This window comes from Plenodomus lingam (genome assembly GCF_022343315.1).
Source record: "Plenodomus lingam strain CAN1 chromosome Unknown contig_1, whole genome shotgun sequence".
Classification (NCBI taxonomy): domain Eukaryota; kingdom Fungi; phylum Ascomycota; class Dothideomycetes; order Pleosporales; family Leptosphaeriaceae; genus Plenodomus; species Plenodomus lingam.
Window position 1 is genome coordinate 187,797 of NW_027093927.1, and position 21,514 is coordinate 209,310.

The following is a 21,514-nucleotide window of genomic DNA, read 5'->3' on the forward strand; positions in this document are numbered from 1 at the left end:
TGCTACCTATAGTCGTAGTTAGTATTACGCATCGAGACGATCAAAGCTTCTACAAACTCACCCGTGAGATCATTGAGGCTGGCCTTCAGATCATACGCTCGAAGACTCGTGCGTGTACTTGCACGGCGACGAAATCCACCAGACGCTGGACCAACGGTAGTCCCCGGTCTACTGTAAGATTTTTCTACTTTGCTCCGTGGCGGCGAAATCGCTGTATGTGGTCGGTTGGTTCGGTATTTACGAAGGCTTCCTGGAAACTCCTGGCTAGGTGATTCTACCAAATCTGGAACATCTGGCGTGTTTTCCCTTCCATCAATAACACTGTCATCTGGCCTGACAATGGTATTCCGCGAGAGAGGTGATAATGCATTCCTAGAAGTAGACCTGGTTTCATTGATGAAGGCAGGTGGCGATGTGTAAGTGGATGATGATGCCCTGAATCCAGCGCTGAAGAACGGTGACTGGGCAGAGGCTCTTTTCCGAATATATGAGCTCCGCTTTTCATCTATCGTCCGTCGATCCATGAGACTGCTGCGACGCGAGCTGGGTACTACTCTGATGCTACGACGGGCTTCGGTTGGTGTTGTGACAAAGGTCTTGTGTTTCCGTGCTGCAGGTGATTGTGCAAATGCCGAAGGTGCCATAGAGAAGATGCTCGTGCACCTGGTAGTATATGAACTGGTACTCATCGGTCGACGAATAGACGAAAAGTTTGTGTTGCTCCGAGAGGGCGAGTAGGTGTGACGTCCGTGGCCCATTCCCGTGATACGTCTATTGACTGGAAGTCCCGTGCTGCGATGGATCTGATCATGATACACGGTCGTGGTTCGGCGTTTGTGCTTGCGGAAGTCATCAGATCTTTGTGATCCTCGCTTTGCTAGCTCCACAGGAATCTTCATCGAGTCAGGTGGGTGTTGTGATGGGGTGATGTCATTGTGTATTCCAAAAGGAGACTCTTCGAAGATATCCAGTATGCGGGTACTGATATCCCCGATCGAATCAGTCAACGAATGGCTATTACTCCTGTTTCGTTTGGCGGGGAGATTGAGATCAAGCTTTGGCGGCTGTTCTGGGGTACGCTCAACATATGGGTCGTGTGCATCTTTGCCCTTCTCTAGGTCCTCATCCGCGTGCATATCCATGTGATTGTCCGGCCATCCGTATGGTATGAACATTGGTCGACTGATTTCCGACTTTCTTGGACTTCTGGGTCGCCTCCGGTTGATATAGCTACCCGAGTTTCTTCTCCTTCGGAATATACAGATAACAAGAGCAACCAATAAAAGGGCCGCGAAGATACTGCCAATGACAGCGCCGGCGATTATACCATCTTTGTTTCTTTTAGAGCTTCCATGTTGAGTATTAGAGCTGGTCGAAGCATCAGAATTAGGGGGAGCAATGGCCTTGGAAACATTGATGTGAAATGCCTGAGTGTCGTGTGAACCACCATCTGCCGACGTCGCAGTGATCAAACACTCGACATTCTGCGTCGCAAAATCACTCGGTATGGCGCCTGAAATTTTGAAAGTATCAGGGTCGAAAGTGAGATGGTCTGACAGAGCCGAGAAATCGATGGTAACCCTTTCATCGCCATTTGCAAGGATAGTCCGTGGTAATACATGGTTGAATTGTTCGCCAAGCGTGGCGTTCAAGTCATCGATATTACCTGCAAAGAATTGCGAGTCGAGTATAAGGTGAATAGTGTAATCGGCAAAGTCTCCAAACTGATCTTGCGCAGTAACGACAAAGTCTTGTGATGTCGCGTCGGCGGGCGCCTCGCCTGATATCGCAAACGTCTCCTTGTCGAATATCAGCCAAGAGGGTGTGTCGGCCGTGATAGACTTTATATCGCTATCACTGATTGAAGCAGCGTCTAGAAACAGTTTTGACTTGATGTTGTTGACGCTGATACTCTGCCCGTTCGCTGCGTTGATCGTTTGGCCGAATGGGCTAAAGCCAAACGTATGTTGGCTGATTGATATTGTGAAAGAGAGTGAAGAGTCAGTAAATCCGGGAGTGTAGCTGGCTATCATGAGTATTTCCAAAGATTGCGAGATTGTTGTTGCCATTGTAGTTCCTGTGAAGCGCATCGATGATGGGTCGAATCGAATCCACGCGGGGAGTGGAGTATGATCCGATAGCATCGCATAGTAAGATAGTTTCAATCCTTTAGAATCAAATGAGTCGGAAGGAAAGTCCACCGTGAATGGCGTGGATGGCTTCAGCGTGACAGTCTTGGGTCCGGTGAGTTGGCCAGCGGCAGACAGTGGCTCAGATATGTCTGCTTTTGCAACGGGCTCACTATCTGTAGATACGTATAGTTTCGATGCCATACTCGCGACTGAACCATCGTCTCCAGTCGCCGTAATGTTGAAGGTTGCGAAGCCTGCATCGCTGGAGCCTGGGGTACCGGTAAGCATCCGACTTTCGTCATCGAGCGACAGCCAGGAAGGATTCCCTGTCAGCGCATAGTATAGTATCTCTGATCCCGAGAAAGTTGTAGGGGCAAACTGGTAGGTGAAAGATGATCCAACTCGAGCAACTGGCGGAAGCTGTTGATCCCAAGGATAGTTGATTTGCGCTGCCGCTGCGGCCAGCAGCGGCATCAGGGCGATACAAAGCACAACCTTTGCCATCGCACTTTCTGCTGGCTCGATATCTCTCAGGAGGTTTGTCGTATGCGCTTACAGCAAGAACGCCATTGTGGCAAAATCTGGAGGGCGTGGGTCAAAAGAGGTGCACACATGCTCAAAGCATCCCACACACGCAGCCACCTTTGCCAGGAATTCAGGAATTCGATCGCGCGCTGATAACGCGCGATCGCGTCGAAGTGGGTGGTGCCTTACATTCTCCCCAGGAGATATCTGAAGAATGTGTAGAGGGGTTGCTACGGCAAGGGATGGACTATCCTCCCACCTCAGCACACTTGCGCCCAGTTTGCACGATGTCTTAGAAATGGACACGAACGCCACGTCTACGTGTTCGATATCTAGAGGAGTTATCCGCAGTGTATAGTCTGTTTGCGAGGGCAGGAGGCACTTTTTCCGACTGTCGTCTTTGCGGAGGTGGATGAAGTTAGGCAAATGCGCTCGAGTGCGCTCATTTTCCCAGTTCCAGCACCAGCCTCAATCCCGATCGTCCTTCGGCATAGTAAGCTGCGCGATACTCGGCTTGCTGGAATTGGCATGCTGTATACAAGGCTCTAGCTGGTTTGCGGCTCTCATCCACCCACAGATGGATACTTTGACAGCCACTCTGCTCCATCTGGGCACGAAGGGCGAGCACGAGGTGCTTGCCGAGACCCCTTTCCCTCTCTTGCTCCACGACACAAAGTTTGTGGAGCCATACTAGGCGCTTTATTCGCTGGTACACAAGATATGCGACCACATTGATGGGATCATCGTGTCTAAATGCCACTATAAGGCTAGTATTCTTCTTCTTGAGCTCAACATCGTAATTGAAATGTTCGATGGCTGGGAAGACTTTGCGTTCGAGCTTCGCGACTTTCTCTGCGACTGATGCACGCTCTTTCGTGGAAAAGGAAGTAAAGTCGCGGAGGACGAAGTCAGCCATTGCTGATGAGGCTTGGCTGATTGTCGTTGGCATGGCTAGGGGAACCCTACCGTTGGAATACACGCTCTTGGTGTTGGCTGGTAGTGGCGCGCAGACGTGTTGCTACCGGTATGCGGTACTCATCTCATCTGCCAGATGACCTGCGATTCAAATTTCCAATTCCCGAAGTTTGCCAAACCCCCGAAGTCGTTGTGATTGCCCGATTATCGGAGTAGCAACAAGTCGTTTAAATTGCCAGATGGCGAATGTGGAGAGCACGTGCTAGCGCGACACAGGCGGCCACTCTTTCCGTGTTGACGCGTCTAACGTCACGTCAAGCCGTCGGATCAACATGAGCCTTTGAGCCTTGATCTCACACTGCAAACGAGCCTAGATTTAACGGTCCAGTGATGAAGTCACGTCAAAATTCGCTACATAGGCTTTGAGCCCCAAAATCACGGAGTCATGCCAGGAAAACGAAAGAGGCCATATTCGGACATTGACTTTACTCTTAAACGTGTGTTCAAGAAGCCTGTGTTCCGGTAATGGGGATGAAATCTGCTATAGAAGATATCTACTAATGCTACATCGTAGTCCACTTCAGCGCGAGGTCATCATAGCTACACTAGAAGGCGAAGATGTCTTTCTTCAGGCTGCAACATCGTTTGGGAAAAGCTTGTGCTATCAACTCCCCGCTGTCGTAGACTTTGGTAGTAAGTGGAACATCTACACCATCCGATCTTGCACTAAGAAGATGAAAGTTACGATTGTAATATCTCCACTACTAGCATTGATGAACAACCAAGTTGCTTCCATGCGTCACGCCAACATCCGCGTCGAAACCATCAACAGCACAACTTCTCAAGAGGACCGTGCCAGAATCATCGAGGACCTCCAATGTGGCCACCCTCTGACCCGTCTCCTATATGTTACCCCAGAGTTCTGCCAGGGCGACCATTTCCGCAAGATCCTCCGGGTCATCCATTCCCAGCGTGAACTAGCCCGTATTGCTGTAGACGAAGCCCACTGCGTCAGCGAATGGGGCCATGACTTCCGTCCATCCTTTCAGCAACTATCCTTCTTCAAAAAGGAGTTCCCCGATGTTCCCATCATCTGTCTCACCGCGACAGCAACCTCGCGGGTCCGCGACGACATCATCAAAACCCTTGCCCTGAACCCCCAGAAACTGCGCATGTTCCGCATGACCACCAGCCGACCAAACCTCCACTACGAAGTCCGCTTCAAATCCGAAGAAAACGGAGACCACTACGACGACTTCCTCTCCTGGCTCAAGGCCGCACACGCACGTCGTGCCGACAACGCAGCCCGAGCCTCGCAACTCGCAAGCACCAACCAGCGCTCCACCAACGTCGCAGGCATCATCTACACCCTTTTCCGACGCGACTGCGAATCGCTCGCTGCACGCCTCCGCGCCGACGGCATAGGCGCAGTACCCTACCACGCCGGCCTATCGCACGCAGAACGCGCAGACGCACTGGCAGGCTGGGTAGCCAACAAAGAAGGCTACGACGTCGTCGTTGCCACCACGGCGTTTGGCATGGGCATCGACAAGGAAAACGTCCGCTTCGTTGTCCACTGGCAGATTCCAAAGTCCTTTGAAGGCTTCTACCAGGAAGCCGGGCGCGCAGGCCGCGACGGCAAAGCAAGCGTCTGCATCCTCTACTACGGCCGCGAAGACCGCGATCGCGCTGCCAATTTACTTGCGCGCGATCAGGCACGCCAGGCTGGCGGGCCGGCCTCGAAGAAAGATTTACATGTACGTGGCAGCACTGCTGGCTACGGTGAGCATGTCTCGGCGCAGCAGGGTATGCTGCAGAATCGCGCAAAAAGTCTGCAGGCGCTGGTCGAGTACTGTGAGAGGACGGATGCGTGTAGGCATGGGCTCATTGCACGGTATTTTGGCGACGAGGAGGTGCCTGAGTGCGACTTTGCGTGTGATTGGTGCAAGGATGCTGAGGCGTTGGTGAGGCGCAAGGAGGGCGGGTTAGCGAGTGAGGAGTGGTGTAGTACGCAGAGGGCGGAGGGGAGGTATAATGTTGATGAGTATGATTGAGTCATGTGTATGTGTGTGTGTGTGTGTGTGTGTGTTGGGTATGACTATGGATATGGGTTTTCTCGGCTTGTTGGGGATTGAGAGGTGAAGAGCATGATTAGCAGCAGAAAGTTGTATGCAATGGTGGCTCTGGAATCTCTTGTTGAAAGTATCATGTCTTCTGTATCCAAATAGATCATCCGAATAAACAGTCTAGATGAAGTACCACTGCGGCGCTCATCAACGCCGTTACATGCATGCTCTCTTTCTCATCAAAGTCGTTTATGATAGCCGTTGTATGCATGACATCGTAACCTCATCCCCGTCTTGTATCCCCATCTAGCATCCCATGCGCACCATTCCCCAACAGCTTCCTCTCTCCCGCCCTTTTCACAGCCTAGCCAACAATCAGCGCCGCACTAGGCACCATACCGGCCTCCTTGAGCGTCAGGCCAAAATCCGTCTTGTCGTACGTCTTCTTGGGGAAATTCGTCGTAAACGTCTGCACGACCACGCCCTCGGTCTCCAAGGCATGTGCCACCTCAAACAGTGTCGTTTCGACGGGGAACGTCTTCATGACTCTTCCTTGGCTCGTCTGCAGCGCCAGCCTGGCCTCGGTGTAGGCACTCGCCGGCTTACTCGTCGTCGGGCCCGAGGAGGTGGCGAGTGGTGCCTGGGCGGGGGCAGGGGGAGGTGCTTGGCCTGCTCGAGCAGCCTTTTCGAGTTCAGCTTTGCGCTTGCGTTCTTGCTTGTCTGCCTCGAGTTTGGCCAGGACACGCTTGCGGGCCTCTTCGTCTGCCTTCTTCTCTGCGCGCTTGGCCTGGGCTTCCTTGAGGCGCTCCTTCTTCTGTAGCTCTTCCTTGATCTCCTGGCTCTCCTTTGTGGCCTTGAGGCGAATCTGCTCGTTCCTCTTGCGTTCTTCCTTCTCCTGCTCGGCCTGGGTGGCGCGTTTGAGTGCGAGCTTCTCCTTGAGCTCTTCCAGGCGCTGCTTCTTCTCTTCTTCCGTCAGGGGCGCGATTTCCTCGGTTGATTGGGAGAAGTTCTCGTGGCCCGTCTTGGAGGCGTGCCATTCGGCTTGTGTGGTGGAGCGGAGTTTGCGGCCGCAGTCGTCGCATACGAGGGATTTGGCTTCTTCGCCGGCGGAAAGGGCGGGGGCTTCCTCCGAGGCGAAGGCATCGACGGCGACAGGAGCGGAGGAGGCAGCGGAGGAGGCGGAGGCACGTTGGGCTTTGATTTCGTCGAGGGACTTTTCTTGATTCTTGTCCAGCCAGTCAATGGCACCAGAGAGATTGCCAGAGACTGTGAGGGCAATGGTAGCGCGCTCGCGGTCGAAGCCCATATCAACGAGCTGGTCTAGGTCGGAGGGCATGTTGGCGTTGGTTGATTTGGTGTGGGGAGTGTGGGGAGAGTGTTGGAAGAATGGTGGAGAGCTAGAGGTAGCTATCAGAGCTCTGGTGGGGCGACTATGGTGCAGGTGAGGGGTGGCTCGGATACCAAGTCTATGGGAGAATGTTCGGGTGGCGTGTCGAGAAGTGGTCGAGGATTTGGAGTGACGAGGGGAAGTGGTCTTTGTAGTTTGGAGTGAACGCAGGCAGAAACGGTGGTGCTGCGTGTTCCGGTACCGGTACCTGGAGGGCTAAGTCATGGCAAGTCATGGTGAGCCATGGAATATGGGGATTCCTAGGCCGGGGTGTTACCGTGGTTAGGTACCCCGTAGGTACGGTACCGGTACTGCATCTGTTCACGTGGTACTGGGTCTAGGAAATGCGGTTCACCCTTTCTTTGGGGGCTTTCATTCACTGCGATTGCTAGATCCGGACATGCATGTCAGGCTGCAGATAGGACGTTTAGCAGTAGTTGTGTACTTGTGTGTATACCCATCCCCATGCCTATGTGTTGAGTGTGCAGCAGTCGAGTAGTGTCTTGTCTTGTCTTGTCTTGTCTTGTCTTGTCTTGTGCAGTCCACGCTGGCCAGGGTCACTAATAGTACAAGCGGGCTGCTACTACAAGCGATTCAACCTGGTGCAATGGAGCGTCACTGGTTTCGTCATTCCAACTAGGTACCAGCACTGGCTCATACTCCCTCTCCTCTCACTGAAAGCGAGATCGTCATCGCCATCATCATCATCATCATCATCATCATCATCCAAGAATATCCAACAACATCTTCAGGTACTTCTAGACACACCCCCTGCGGTACACCTACCTAGACCTCCTCGTACTCTACGCGCTTCACCTCAGCCACAGTGCCACTAGAGCCCTCTTTTGTTTGCCGTTGACGCCTACCTTCTCCCGACAACCACGCAATCACCGTGGTCGTGGTCGCACTGTTGTGTAGATACTAGAGAGTACCTGCCCTGCCCGCCCCTGCCCGTCACCCTCGGTCGTGCCTTGGTCGCGCGCCGCTCGCAGCAACAAACCGGCGTTCCACTCCCGATCACCACCAACAACACGCCGCCGCCGTCGCCGCCGCCGTCATTGCTGCACACGCACCACCCCACGCATCCCAGCCATGTCTCTCGAACTCGATCCCGTCGAGCTTGGCTTCAAGCGTGAGTAGTCAGCCGCTTGCCATGGAGAGCATGCGGGCAGCGAGTCTGAATAATGGTTAATCTTGGCCACAGGCCCGTTCCAGCACGAGGTGTCGCAGACCCTTCGCCTGAAGAACCCACATTCGGACCCCGTCGCTTTCAAGGTAGGCAGCCCTCCCCTCTGGCGCATTGCACGCCATCACCGCTGTGCTGCCACTCGTCTCCATGACCATAGCTGACATGGCCAGGTCAAAACCACGGCTCCCAAGCAGTACGACAGCCCCCCCCCCCCGCCCTCCCCCCTCCTCACCACGTGTCACCGACTGATGCCAACCCATTAGATACTGCGTTCGCCCCAACAGTGGACGCATTGAGCCCGGCGAAGATGTCCAAGTCCAAAGTACGACCAGCCTTGTCCACGCCTAGTCCACAGGATGCGCACAGCAAACTGACACATCTGCAGTCCTGCTCCAGGCCATGAAGGAGGACCCCGCTCCCGACGCGAAATGCCGTGACAAGTTCCTCGTCCAGTCCGTCCTCATCACCGCTGACAAGGAGTTTGCCAATGTTGGGTCGCTGGTGAGTTGGCTCGTGTTGGATGCGCACATGCGTGCCACGACAACACTAGCGTACTAACGCGTCTACAGTGGACACACATTGAGCAAACCGCAAAGTCGTCGATTCAAGAGAAGAAGATTAGGGTTCTGTTCCTCCCCGCAGATGACTCGGCGTCCACCCCGGCCAGGACCAACGGGGTCAGCCGCGATTCCCTCCTCGCATCCTCTCCTTCGCCTGAAGCCGTCACTCCTCAGCGTGGTGTACCGGAAGCTTCCGGGCCTGTATCGGTCCCCTCAGAGAGGCCGTCAGGCAGCAAGCATCTGGGCGAAATCCAGAACGAGACGTTTAGCTCAGCATCCACTGGCAGCCTAAGATCGACCGTCAACGCCGCAGCAGCCAGCGTGTCCAATGCGCTCCCGAGTACAGCATCGCTCCAGGCACAGCTCGACGAGGCCAAGGCAGAGATTGCAAGACTCACGCAACAAGTCAGCGAGAGCGCCGGTCTTCGCCAGCGAAGGGCAGACCCCAGCTCCCGTTCGACAGCGACAACTTCGGCCGCCACTGTGAGCCCGCCCGTGAATGCGGGAGGCGTACCAGTGCACATTACGGCTATCCTGTGTCTTTTGAGCTTCCTCATCGCATACTTCCTGTTTTGATTCTACTCCGCGCAGCTACGGGGATTGCATGAGCTGGGAAGATGGCGATCCCCGACACGACCCCGGATCTATGAGGCAGGAACGTGGATCATCTAATGACGTTTCTTTCGGGCAAAGCGAAACTTTTGGGCAAGGAGTGTGGAGAAAGGTAGTCGGGCGGCAAAGGGGATGGGTGGAAGGTCATTAATTTCTGTGTGTGTAATTCGTTGCTGGAGCTAGATTGGTAGTTGGTTACGTACATGGATCCGCAGCTGTTGCTCTCCCCATGGCGGGCTTGGGGATCCATGGGTGTGGTGACGAAGCTGTCGTCGTATCAACATGGTAGCATTTTCGTCTAGCACAGAATGATCCTTCTCCGTGTACTCATGTTCCCAGGCTAGCAGTTCCAACTCTGATCTGGGCTGTCGAGCGGTTGAGTTTGAGAATTTCTTGCCCACAAGCAGCAAAACCAAACTACCGCGCGCTTGTCGATCCAGGACACGATTCAATTGCCAAACACGCGGACAGTCACAAGAGCAATAAGAGTAGAGTAGGTAACCTCGTCCCGCTACAAGCGAGCCAACGGATACTTTCAGTGGAACCTCGCATGTGCATAGGATCCGTTTCCTTGGACTCATCTCACGCCCCATGCTTGCTTGCATGTCGAAACTAGGTTGTGTTATCTTTGGCGGTATGGATAACACGCCCGTAAGCGGTTAGACTGGAGGGGCAGTACTACCGATGCGGGCGCCGTAGGCCAGGCGTTGGACGGATGGGCTTTCAGATAATTTCAACCACCGAAGGCAAAAAGAGTCACACACGCTGGTCGGCTTATTTTTTATTTGGGGGGTGTTGTTAATCATCCACGCCTTCCCATTGATCCTCTCCCCTCCTTCACACAAACTCGGATTTCTTCCACTCGCCCACCATGTGTGGTATCTTTGCTTGTCACCAGTATGCAATCACTGTCCAATGCTCCCCGCCGAACTTTATTTGTGGGGTGGGAAGAACAGGTTGGCTGATCTGATTGCCAGGCATCCTGATGTACAAAAGTTCAAGCCCACGGCCCTGAAGATGGGCAAGGCGTAAGTCCAGCTTCTGAGCACTGTTGCAACGCCGCGTTTGACTCAGGATATGCAGTGTCCGACATCGGGGTCCCGATTGGAGTGAGCAAGCCATAACTACGACGATTTGCGCCGAAGAGCATGGGCACTGATGTTTTGCAGGTGGCAACCACATTGCGAACCATACGAGTGAGTCCAGAGAATGCAATGGTTGGCAATCTCGGTACTAATCGTCTGCAGTCCTTGTTCACGAGCGTCTGAGTATCGTTGGTGTTGGTGCGTAGCCATGAGCTGGGTAGCTTGCTACTATCCAAAGGCTTACAACCATAGACACCGGCGCGCAGCCACTGATCAACGACGACGAAACCGTCTCCCTGGCCGTCAATGGCGAGATTTACAACCACCGCATCCTCCGCAAGAGCCTCAAGAACCCATACAACTTCAAGACACACTCAGATTGCGAGGTCATCATTCCTCTGGTGAGCAAGATTGGCTGTAGCAAGACGCAGGATTGGACTGATGACCCACAGTACCTCGAGCATGACATCGATGCGCCGCGCCATTTGGACGGCATGTTCTCATGGGTTCTTCACGACAAGAAGCAAGACCGTGTCATTGCAGCACGCGACCCCATTGGAATCACCACATTTTACATGGGCCGATCAAGCAGTACACCCGGCGCCGTCTACTTTGCCTCTGAGCTGAAGTGTCTTCACCCAGTTTGCGACAACATCATCTCCTTCCCGCCCGGCCACGTCTATGACTCGAAGACGGACGAGTTGAAGCGCTACTACGACCCCAAGTGGCTTGTTGAGCCGACCAACATTCCCACAAAGCCTGTAGATTACAAGGAACTGAGGACGTCGCTCGAGAGGTCAGTGCGAAAACGCATGATGGCAGAAGTACCCTTTGGTGTCCTTCTTTCTGGCGGTCTCGACTCGAGTTTGGTCGCGTCGATTGCGCAGCGGGAAACTCTGCGCTTGAACGAGGCAACGAGGAAGCGTGCAGCTGAGAACAAGGGCTCCGTTCAAGACTCGCAGGGCCAACTTGTTGGTATCGACGATTCCAACGAGCTCCAGACGGATCTCCTCCTCGGTCAGCTCAACTCCTTCTCCATTGGTCTGCCCAATGCGCCCGATGCCATTGCAGCCCAGGAAGTGGCCAACTTTCTCGGAACCAAGCACCACACATTTACCTTTACCATTGAAGATGGTCTCAACGCGCTGACCGACGTCATCTACCACCTCGAATCCTTTGACGTGACCACCATCCGCGCCTCGACCCCCATGTTTCTGCTCAGTCGGAAAATCAAAGCCATGGGCGTCAAGATGGTCTTGTCTGGAGAAGGCAGTGACGAGATCTTTGGCGGATACTTGTACTTCCACAACGCGCCCGACAAGTCGTCCTTCCACCAAGAATGCATTCGTCGTGTCAAGAACCTGCACTTGTCCGACTGCCTGCGCGCCAACAAGTCTACATCTGCCTGGGGTGTCGAAGCTCGCGTTCCCTTCCTGGACAAGGATTTCCTCAACATTGCCATGGCCATTGACCCTGAAGAGAAACTCCACAAGCCGGGCCGCATCGAAAAGTATATTCTCCGCAAGGCCTTTGACACGACCGACGAGCCAGACACACAGCCCTACCTACCCGAGAAGATTCTCTGGCGACAAAAGGAGCAATTCTCCGACGGCGTGGGCTACGGCTGGATCGACGCGCTCAAGGACACGGCCGAATTGCACGTCACGGATGAGATGATGAAGAACCCCAAGCCCGAGTGGGGAACCGACATCCCAGATTCAAAGGAGGCGTATTGGTACCGCTGCATGTTTGACGAGCATTTCCCGAGTTATTGCGCCAGCACCGTCATGAGGTGGACGCCCACGTGGAGTAACCAGACGGATCCCTCTGGCCGGTATGTATTCCCCCAATTCTAGCATGGACAGAATGGAACAAGAAACTCAGGACTGACACGACGACAGTGCGATTGGTGTGCACGAGCAAAAATACAAGGATGCGAAATAAACATTGCAATAGAGGAGGGCAGGGGAGGCAATGTGGGGGTTATAGATGATTAGATGTGTACATGTCTGTTCTTTCGTCTCTTTGTCCTGGTGCTTCTGTAGAATCGAGGCTTTTATCATGCTCTTTCCGATCAAAGATGTTGCAGCAGATTGGTGCGAGTTGTTGATGGAGGGGTAGAGGGAGAGGTTTGTGGAGTTGAAGATGTCCAGTGTTTGTGTTTGTGTGATATGTCTTCCTGGGCTGGACTTTTTGGGTATGTTGATGTGATGGTATGGTGTCGGTGGTTGGGATGATAGGCAGGTTGCTTCTTCTCGTTCTGTCGTCGTCGTCTTCTACTCCTTCTTCTTCCCATCCCTCTCCCCCTCCCCCTTCCTCCCCCGCTCATCCACCCATTCATTCAACTTTCAACCCCTCAAATCTCACAAATCAAATCAAAGTCTGGAAACTCCGGGTCCGGCCCGATATTCGTGCTCGCCACTGCCGATTCAAAGTCTTTTACTGGAGCCGCTTGTTGGGCTTGTTTGCAGGCGTCTGGGGGGTCATGGTTAGTTTGGTGAGTGGTTTTGGAGGAAGAGAGGAAGGAGGAAAGGGTTTGGGAGGTCTGATGAGGGGACTTACTTCTCTGGTCTTCGCATTGTTGGATGGTTAGGTTGTTGTTGTTGGATTGTCGTTTGTTGTTCTTGTTGTTTTGGTTTGGGGTTCCGTTGTTTGGTTCCTTTCTGTTGCGGTCGTCTCTGTTGTTCTTGGTGTCGCCGTCTGCGTTTCCATTGTTGCCGTTGGCTCCGGTTCGGTTGTCCCCGTTTCCGTTTCCTCCGTTGGCTCTGTTCCCGTCATTGCCATTTCTGCCATCTCGGCCGTTGTCCCTGTCGTTTCCATTGCCCCCGTTGTTGCCGTTGTTGTCACTTTTGTCGAATCTCTGTTGGCCATTGTTTTGGTTTCCATTTCCGTTTCCATTTCCATTGCGATCGCCATTCCCATCAGCGTTCCTATTCCCCTCTCCACCACTTTGCCTATTCCCCTCTCCACCACTTTGCCTATTCCCACCTTGTCCATTCCCGCCTCCACCCCCATTAACAACATCCGCACACGCCTGAAACTGCACATCGCAACTCCTCTCCCCCGCACCCTCAAACCGATCAAACGTATCCCCCCCAACCCGAAACGGCCGCTCCGGATCTCCAGATGCCACAATCGGCGCCGCGCCTGCACCCCCCAGCGCGCCCGTAAACGTCTGCAGGTCGGAGAGCTGGCGCAGGAAGAGGGTGTGGAGTGGCAGGAGGGCTGGGCCCGCGGCTTGTTCGTTTGGGAAGCGGTCACGGAGGAAGGGGGGGGAGGGGGAGGCGTGGGCGGTGAGGGAGGGGGAGGGGGTGGAGAGGGCGGGGAGGAGGAGGAGTAGGAGGGCACGGATGGGCATTTTCTTTGAGGGGGGGGGGGGGGGTTGGGTTTGGTGGTTACGAGGGAAAGAATGTGTATGTGTACGTGTGTGATTTCGGTTGACACACAATACCAAGCGCACAGCGCAATCCCATCAATTTCCTGCTCGAACTAAATCCTCCTCGCTGTCGTGTACGTATCCCGTCGTCCGTCCGTAATCCAATCGCAGACGCAAAACCCCCAAAAAATAGCTACTCCTCCAGAAAAAGGGTGGGCTAGAAAGGAAGAAGAAGAAGAAGAAGGCAGAAAAAGGAAAAAAAGGAGATTCGCTACCAGGGCTAGGTAGTCGTAGATGGACACGGTAATGTATCAAATGACCAATCCACCATCCATCCAACCAACCCAGCTAAATTAATAGACAACACACCACACACATCCTCCCTCAAACCGCGAACATCTCCGTTTCCTGCGTCCTGCAGGCACGTGTGGGCGTGAGACAGGGGTATTTGTAACAGTGCTGAAACGTCGGGGCCGGGGTTTGGGATGGATGGTGACGTAGCGAGCAGGTGGCGTTGTTGGTTGTTGGTTGTTTGTTGTGTGGGAGGGGGAAGGGGGAAGAGGGATACGGGCATGGATAAGAATGGGTATGAATGATGTAAGAGCCGTGTATTTGTGTTTAGTTTTGGGGTGGGTTTTGGGATGGGATGGGAAGTGCTGTATAGAAGGTGGGAGAACTCGGGGGCTATGATGGTGGGAGAGGATGGATAAGGGAGAGGCAGGATTGTACGCCTAGTTTCTTATAATAATCTTGATACTTTGTTAGATTGCGTTTGCGCATCTAGCCATCTCTCATCCATCTTTCCAACACCAACACCAAAATCAGCTCGAGTATCAAGACCAACTTCACAACCCCACATCCCGCGCCTCATCAGAGTTACAAAAAGGAAAAAAAAACACGAGTCAAAAGTGTGCCAAAAAGAACAATAATCTCCATTCATTTTCTTCTTTGACCAAACAACTAGACTACAATGGAATTGATGTAAGATGCAAAAATATCTAGTCCTACAGCCTAGGTTTGCACAATCCTTTTACAGCTTATTTGCTGTTTGTAGCTCGAGTATGCAAGCAAGAGGATTGATCGCAAGGTTGGAAAAGGGGGTGCAACCAAGTGCTTGGTGGAGGGAGTTGCTGGCATCGCAGCGCTGGGTTGTGCAGATGCAAATATAAATGCAAATGCAAATGCAGTACATGGCTATGAAAGCAAGTCGGACCCCATGAGAAGCCTGACCGCCCGGTACAAAAGGTATTAGAGGCCGTATTTTAGTGGCATAACTGTTATATACATGGCACGGGGGAACAAGTCGATGCAACATCGAGTCCTCTTCGTAGATGGTTGGAAAAAAAAGGAAAAACGCCCGTAGGTCGGTGGATATCGTAGATGTCGTGAACGGTACCATGTCTGGGTCTCCCGTAAGTGTACGTGGGCTTGTGCAGCCTGGGCTAGAAATTGGCTGCCGCGTTGGGACGTCCACCGGGATTGTGGTATTGTTCGAGATTGGACTGGAAGGGCGAGGCGCCGGTTCCGTTTTGTGTCTTGTCGCCGAGGGCAGCGCCGGTACCGAGGGTCATGTCGTCGTCGTCTTCCGAGACGCGGTTCTGCCTCTTCTTCATGCGCCAGAAAACGAGGGCGATGCCGCCCAGCAGGAGGGCGCCACCAACACCGCCGACAACACCACCAATCACCTTTTTGTTGGAGTCGCTCAGGCCGCCACCGTTGTCGCCCGAGCCTTCCTGTGAGGTGGGCGCATCTGTGATCAGGGTCTGGCCGGTGGTGGTGACGATGCTGCTGGTACCGGTAGAGGTAGCCACGACTTGCTGGCCATTGCTCACCGTGGTGATGACGGTGACGAACTCTTGCAGCGAGGTCAGCACAAGAGCACTCGTCCTGACGACAGCGGACGTCCTCGTAGCTGTAGGAGCGCTGGTGATCGAGGCCGGTGGCGTTGTGGATGCAGGCGTAGACCCAGAGGAAGGGCTCTCGTCGTCGTCTCCTCCTGTTGGCGTGGCGGGCGGCTGTTGTTGGGTGGGCGTGGGGGCATCAGAAGTGCGCTCAGTGGTGGACTCGGCATCAGGCGTTGATGGAGGCTGGGGTGAGGGTGTGGATGGTGAGGATGGTGGAGGGGGTGGTGGTCGTGATGTGGGAGAAGGCGTAGAGGGTGCGGGTGACGCGCCTGTGCCGCTGGCCTGTCGCTTCTCGCCGTGGTGCAGGTAGGCCTCGATGCCGTCGATGTTGAGGTCGTCGAGGCTAAAGGCCGTCGCGTGCGCAGCGAGCGCGACGACGGCGAACAACAACCACAGCCTGTGCAACATGTCTCTTTCTTTTGTGTGTGTGTGTGTGTGTTTGTTTGGAGAGGAGGTGGAGGATGGGAAAAACGGAGAGTGACGGATGTGAGCAGAGGCGCCGTGAGGTTCGTGTGGGCCTTTTACGATGGGGGCTGACGTGTTTCACAGACAGGTGTGCCACTGGCTATTAAGGGAGCTAAGGGTGAAGGCGGCTATCGCAGTCGTATTTGTATGAGTGAGTGGCAGAGTATGGTTTGGGCGTATGGGTTGTATTGTATGATGGGGGTGCAGGTGTTGTGTGTATAGCGAGGGAAAATAACCGAGTAAAACGAGAGGAAGAGGGCGGGGAGAGAGGACAAGTACAAGTACTCTATGTTTGTGTGATTAGTTATAGTAGCAGCCCATGTACGAAAGGATAGAAAACGAGTGTTTGGCGTGCGTGTGACCTTGAAGACTTGGGCGGCGGGCATGAAGGAAGATCAGTCAGTGGTGGGAGCGGCAGAGACGGACGGTTCCGGGTGAAGTGGTGGCCAGTGAGGAGGAGACTTGCCGCACAGGACAAGGGCCAAATTTAGCCTTAGGTGGGCCCTCTCGATCCTACTCTAGAGTACTGTTGCCAATGTAATGTAATGTATTGTATTGTATTGGACCGTGTTGGGAGTGTGTACCACGCGTGTGCCAGTGGGTGGCCCCCAATATGCCCAATCCAACGGCAAAAAGAAAAATACTCACGGTACTGGTACTGTTACATACCCATACAGCCTGCCGATGCCAAGCTGATGCTGATTGCCCATAGTAGAGTAGGACCCATTGAACATCCACCCTTTCCCTCCCATCCTGAACTTCCTGACCGAGCTTCACCAAGAGAGAGATGATTAAAAAAAAATCAGTCCTGTTTCTCAACAGAAACACGGGCGATGTGCCCACAATGCGCAATCTGCACACCATGCATGCACCTTGTAGAGACTATGTGCTGTGCCCAACAGGTATCCTCTACCCTAGGTAACAACAGTTGCAACTTGCAAGCCTACTACTGTCGCAAAACCAAAAATAGGCCACAGAGACTGCAAACTACTAGAGTACCCAAACAACACACATCCTTTGTGTACCAAGAGTAGGCTTGCTTTTTGCTTCTACCTACTGCTACAGTACTCTATAGGCCATGCCCTCTACCCTCTACAGTAGAGTACTTTGCTTTTACCTCCAGACGTCGTGTGCTTGTGAATCCACCGACTCCTATTTGTTCCTCTTGCCCTCTCCACTAGACTTGGCTCCGCCTATTCGCTACTTGCCCTCGTCTCCTCGTCCATCGCATCATCGGCGCTACTCATGCCCTTGCTGGGAAACACGTCCGCCTTGGGACCTGCGTCATAACCTTTGGGCGAGGAATTTTGTTTCGCTGCGCAAAGCTGTGGATCATCCTCTACCAATCTGCCGGCTTGCTCTCCCTTATTCCTGCGTCGCACAGCCTGCAGCCTAAACACCATCGCAGCCATCATGTCACAGATCCCGGCCTTGACCACCCATGAGGCCCTGTCCGGTGTCTTTGGCTCCATCTCCCTGGCCGCCTGGGTCTTTTTGCTGGTAAGTGTCCAGTGACTCGTCCAACACGCCCCCATTGGCAAAGCACGCGACAGCCAGCAGACTTGCATACTGACCACTCTAGTTGCCCCAACTGATGGAGAACTACAAGTCTGGCTCTGCAGATGGCATCTCCCTCACTTTTCTTTGCGTCTGGTTCCTGGGCGACATCACCAATCTCGCTGGCTCGCTCTGGGCTGGCCTGGTACCGACTGTGACCGCTCTCGCCGTCTACTTCTGTATGCCTCTGACCAGACACATGTAGAATCTGGCCTTGGCACTAATGCGATATCCATAGGCTTCGCTGATCTCGTTCTCATCGCGCAATGCCTCTACTACAACACGAAGAACTCGAAGCGCTCGCGCAAGACGTCCACCCGCAGCACAGATAGTGTCGAGGCACCACTCTTGGGACGGCGAGACTCGAGCAACATTGGTCTGCCGGGAAGCCACCGCCGAGACTCGGTCGCCAGCCGTAGACGCAGGGCCAGTTCTCTGCCCACCATTGCAGACGTCGAGGAGGGCGGGAGAGAATGGATCAAGAATGCCCTCAGCATCATGGGTGTCTGTTTGGTCGGAACAGCTGCTTGGGCGATTGCATGGAAGACGGGGGTGTGGGCACCTCAGCCCACCCACAACACCGAGGATCCAGGCGAGATTGCGCTGGGTGCGGAGATTCTTGGCTATGCGAGCGCGATATGCTATCTGGGAGCGCGAATCCCCCAGATCATCAAGAACCAACGCGAAAGATCTTGCGAGGGTCTTTCCTTGCTCTTCTTCATGTTGAGCTTGTTGGGCAATGCCACGTACGGTGCGGGAGTAAGTCGGTCATGAGAGATCCTCAGACGGCCTTTGCTAATCTGCGCAGATCATCTTCCACTCGCAAGAGAAGGAGTATATCCTCACAAATCTCCCTTGGTTGATTGGATCCCTCGGTACCATGGTGGAAGATGCAACCATCTTCATCCAGTTCCGCATGTTTGGCAACGGCGAATCCACATCTGCTCTTGAAAACTGAGCACCCATCACCCGGTGTGAAGGATGCTGTGGAGAGGTAGATGAATTTGATTTTACAAGTACAAGTATTTATGGGTAATGGCATGGCTCGTATAGCCAACAAAAGTTTGGGGTTTGATTGGGTTTGCGATAACCCGCAGCCTCGTCTTGGTGTAGTGTACCCGATATCCATAGATTTTACTGTAGGTTTGGCGTTTTCTGAGAAGGATGGCATCTTGATCCAGTACAAAAGTGCAACATGCTTGTTTGTGATGTCAGTCATGTTCACGGACAATTCTAATATGTGGATACATCTCACGTGGTCGCGTACCGGTATCGGTTCACGACGCGTCCAGGTCGCGATGTGCCCCCCTCTCCCCCTCCTTCCCCTACCACGTCCATTGTCCAATCAAACTTTCTTCTCGAATTGCCATCAAAGACTTCAGATCTAATCAAGCTCTCCTGCTAACAGACGACTTTTTGTACTGTGAGATGCATCTACAAACTTGGTGAGCAGCATTCTTTCAGGATGTGCTTCGCACACAACCATTTTGTATACACGTACCGGTAGTCCCCAAATCCCAGCAACTCCCATAGGGGCAAGCAGTCTTCGCAAGCAGATATTTGGGATCATACATGACCCTCCGGCCCCAATCATGCCAGCCAAAGTTCCCAAGCCGCCCAAAACTCCCTCCATAACCGCAAAAGCGCTGCAAACCCTCCTCACATGCATTGGCTCTGCCTCATCGGGTACAAAATCAGTGCTGCACTCACGTCTCCTGCGCGACCTGCCCGTCTCCCGGTTCCGCAATATTCATGCTAAAGGGGATACGCAACAGACTGCGAATTCGAATAGCAAGCTACGAATTGTGAGTATAGACATGGGCATCAAGAATCTCGCTTTTTGTGAAGCCCTGGTCTCGTATCCCGGGTCCATGCAAGAGAAAAGGGCAAAGGGGGTGAAGAAGGAGTGGGATGCAACCATGGAAATTGTACGATGGGAAAAGGTGGATCTTGTAGCAAACACGCAGGACCCACGACAGGCGTTTCCCATTGTCACGTCCAAGGGCAAAGCTGGCAGGTCGAAGATTTCAAGTGAGGAAGAAGACGAAGAAGTAGACCCTTACTCCCTCCCTGTTCTTTCAGAGACTGCCTATCGGCTTATCAAACGGACCATCCTCTCCAGTGCCCCAGATGTCATTCTCATTGAAAGACAGCGCTGGCGGTCCGGCGGTGGCAGCGCAGTGCAGCAGTGGACTGTGCGTGTGAATACGCTCGAAGGTATGTTGTGGGCTGTGCTCGCAACGCTCAAGGGAGAAAGTGCACACTTGCCAAACACACATGGGGAGACGCATCCCCAGGCTATCAAGCCGTATGAGGTTTTCGCCGTAGATCCCAAGCGAGTGGGACAATATTGGCTACAGCAGGATGCACTCGTGGCAGATGCCACTGACAATGAGCCCACAGCGAGGAAATCGAGAGCGCGGAAAGTCGAGCAAGAGATGAGCATACACGCAGACGCAGAAGTAACCACGGAGCCACCACCACCACCAAAAAACCTCACCCGCAGCAAAGCCGAGAAAAAGGCAAAAATCAACATGCTCCGCTCCTGGCTCGCCTCGACCTCTCCCTCCACAACACCCACCACCGGCACCACCACACCACGCATCACATTCAAACTCGGCGCCAGCGCAGAGCGTATACGCCAAGCCCTCTGCTCACCCACCAAGACCGTTCGACGGACCCGGAAGCGCCAAACCAGCGATGATGCAGAGGGCGCGGAGACACCAGACGTGCTGCCGCAGATTGAACTGCGCAAATTGGACGATGTGACGGATTGCTTTCTCCAGGCTGCGGCGTGGGTCAGTTGGGAGGCAAATCGTTTGCAGTTGCGGGATGTAGTGGAGCAGCAGCGGCGGCGGCGGGAAGAAGACGATGCGGCCCTGGGGAGTGTAGACGATGCGGTGTTGTTGCATATGATGAGCGTGATTAGCGGACAAGCTCGAGATTGAATTTACAAGGTTTACCATGCCATGCCACGGGACGGAGGAGATGGAATATTTTAACGTAGTATATAGTAGGTAGCACAGCATAACATAGAAAAGTAGGCATGGCTTGCATCACCAGTAGACGTTGGACAAGGTGACGCGCAAGATCAACCTGCCGTACCATCCTCGCAGATTAGGCAAAACTTGAAATCACAGTCCTTGAAGTCACACTCTTGTAATTACCATGGCTAATCATGTTTAATTAGAAACTTGTACATGTAGGAGTTTGTCAATGTGCAGAATAACCCCTTCCATCCAACAAAGTCCCGGTACACTATAACGTAGCCCTACACACACCCACAACCCCCACCCCACCCCAGTCTAATCCAGCCCAGTTAAACCCAAACGCCCCTCCCGCTAACTCACCCCCACCTTACACCCCAAATTCCTCATGAAACCTCATTTCCCAATTCTTTTTCACCTATATAATACTCCTACTGCGCCAAAAACCCCAGAAGTCTCTAATTTCTGCACAAGTCGCAGTCTCGGTGGCGCAATGGTAGCGCGTTGGACTTCTACTATTGTTGAAAATAAACGGGGATGAGCTTGTTTGTTTGCTTGGTGATCCAAAGGCTGCGGGTTCGAGCCCCGCCCGAGATGCTTTTTGTTTTTTTGGCAGTTTTTTTGTTTTGGCAGTGTTTGGGTGGGGTTAGGGGGGAGGAGAGAGAGGGGGGTTTTTTTGGTTTGTGGGGGGAGGAAGGGGGGGGTTAGGTAAGAGGTGGGTGGGTTGTGGAATGTGCTATACAGATGGGTTGGT

At 53.5% G+C, this 21,514-nt stretch overlaps 10 protein-coding genes across 10 annotated transcripts; 5 read left to right on the forward strand and 5 right to left on the reverse strand.

The window, feature by feature from the left end:
- Positions 1-2: 2 nt before the first annotated feature.
- On the reverse strand, positions 3-2,636 carry IAQ61_000047 (uncharacterized protein; the record flags this gene model as incomplete). The annotated part of the gene is made up of 1 exon (XM_066094506.1): positions 3-2,636. One exon carries the CDS (start codon positions 2,634-2,636, stop codon positions 3-5), a length of 2,634 nt encoding a protein of 877 aa, XP_065955359.1.
- Positions 2,637-3,099: 463 nt separating this feature from the next.
- Positions 3,100-3,606, reverse strand: IAQ61_000048 (uncharacterized protein; the record flags this gene model as incomplete). The annotated part of the gene is made up of 1 exon (XM_003835145.2): positions 3,100-3,606. One exon carries the CDS (start codon positions 3,604-3,606, stop codon positions 3,100-3,102), a length of 507 nt encoding a protein of 168 aa, XP_003835193.2.
- Positions 3,607-4,017: 411 nt separating this feature from the next.
- Positions 4,018-5,626, forward strand: IAQ61_000049 (uncharacterized protein; the record flags this gene model as incomplete). Its single annotated transcript, XM_066094507.1, has 3 exons — positions 4,018-4,094; positions 4,147-4,265; positions 4,314-5,626. The coding sequence occupies 3 exons, from the start codon at positions 4,018-4,020 to the stop codon at positions 5,624-5,626; spliced, it is 1,509 nt and encodes a 502-aa protein (XP_065955360.1).
- A 376-nt stretch (positions 5,627-6,002) lies between these two features.
- On the reverse strand, positions 6,003-7,342 carry IAQ61_000050 (uncharacterized protein; the record flags this gene model as incomplete). The annotated part of the gene is made up of 2 exons (XM_003835147.2): positions 6,003-7,211; positions 7,316-7,342. The coding sequence occupies 2 exons, from the start codon at positions 7,340-7,342 to the stop codon at positions 6,003-6,005; spliced, it is 1,236 nt and encodes a 411-aa protein (XP_003835195.2).
- A 255-nt stretch (positions 7,343-7,597) lies between these two features.
- IAQ61_000051 (uncharacterized protein) lies at positions 7,598-9,994 on the forward strand. Its single transcript, XM_066094508.1, has 6 exons — positions 7,598-8,157; positions 8,230-8,300; positions 8,385-8,407; positions 8,478-8,536; positions 8,600-8,715; positions 8,784-9,994. The coding sequence occupies exons 1-6, from the start codon at positions 8,118-8,120 to the stop codon at positions 9,348-9,350; spliced, it is 876 nt and encodes a 291-aa protein (XP_065955361.1). The 5' UTR covers positions 7,598-8,117; the 3' UTR covers positions 9,351-9,994.
- A 263-nt stretch (positions 9,995-10,257) lies between these two features.
- On the forward strand, positions 10,258-12,415 carry ASN2 (Asparagine synthetase; the record flags this gene model as incomplete). The annotated part of the gene is made up of 8 exons (XM_066094509.1): positions 10,258-10,283; positions 10,364-10,414; positions 10,470-10,495; positions 10,556-10,582; positions 10,634-10,669; positions 10,724-10,872; positions 10,924-12,305; positions 12,373-12,415. 8 exons carry the CDS (start codon positions 10,258-10,260, stop codon positions 12,413-12,415), a joined length of 1,740 nt encoding a protein of 579 aa, XP_065955362.1.
- A 412-nt stretch (positions 12,416-12,827) lies between these two features.
- Positions 12,828-13,829, reverse strand: IAQ61_000053 (uncharacterized protein; the record flags this gene model as incomplete). Its single annotated transcript, XM_066094510.1, has 1 exon — positions 12,828-13,829. One exon carries the CDS (start codon positions 13,827-13,829, stop codon positions 12,828-12,830), a length of 1,002 nt encoding a protein of 333 aa, XP_065955363.1.
- Positions 13,830-15,289: 1,460 nt separating this feature from the next.
- On the reverse strand, positions 15,290-16,159 carry IAQ61_000054 (uncharacterized protein; the record flags this gene model as incomplete). Its single annotated transcript, XM_003835152.1, has 1 exon — positions 15,290-16,159. One exon carries the CDS (start codon positions 16,157-16,159, stop codon positions 15,290-15,292), a length of 870 nt encoding a protein of 289 aa, XP_003835200.1.
- Positions 16,160-17,169: 1,010 nt separating this feature from the next.
- IAQ61_000055 (uncharacterized protein) lies at positions 17,170-18,961 on the forward strand. The gene is made up of 4 exons (XM_003835153.2): positions 17,170-17,716; positions 17,799-17,952; positions 18,012-18,532; positions 18,582-18,961. Exons 1-4 carry the CDS (start codon positions 17,630-17,632, stop codon positions 18,729-18,731), a joined length of 912 nt encoding a protein of 303 aa, XP_003835201.1. The 5' UTR covers positions 17,170-17,629; the 3' UTR covers positions 18,732-18,961.
- Positions 18,962-19,365: 404 nt separating this feature from the next.
- Positions 19,366-20,721, forward strand: IAQ61_000056 (uncharacterized protein; the record flags this gene model as incomplete). The annotated part of the gene is made up of 1 exon (XM_066094511.1): positions 19,366-20,721. One exon carries the CDS (start codon positions 19,366-19,368, stop codon positions 20,719-20,721), a length of 1,356 nt encoding a protein of 451 aa, XP_065955364.1.
- Positions 20,722-21,514: the final 793 nt, after the last annotated feature.

Coding starts and splice junctions, on each gene's coding strand:
- IAQ61_000055 (XM_003835153.2), top strand. CDS start 17,630: ATGTCACAGATCCCGGCCTTGACCACCCATGAGGCCCTGTCCGGTGTC. Junction 17,717..17,798: donor CCGCCTGGGTCTTTTTGCTG/GTAAGTGTCCAG, acceptor TGACCACTCTAG/TTGCCCCAACTGATGGAGAA. Junction 18,533..18,581: donor ATGCCACGTACGGTGCGGGA/GTAAGTCGGTCA, acceptor TAATCTGCGCAG/ATCATCTTCCACTCGCAAGA.
- IAQ61_000051 (XM_066094508.1), top strand. CDS start 8,118: ATGTCTCTCGAACTCGATCCCGTCGAGCTTGGCTTCAAGC. Junction 8,158..8,229: donor CGTCGAGCTTGGCTTCAAGC/GTGAGTAGTCAG, acceptor TCTTGGCCACAG/GCCCGTTCCAGCACGAGGTG. Junction 8,301..8,384: donor CGGACCCCGTCGCTTTCAAG/GTAGGCAGCCCT, acceptor TGACATGGCCAG/GTCAAAACCACGGCTCCCAA.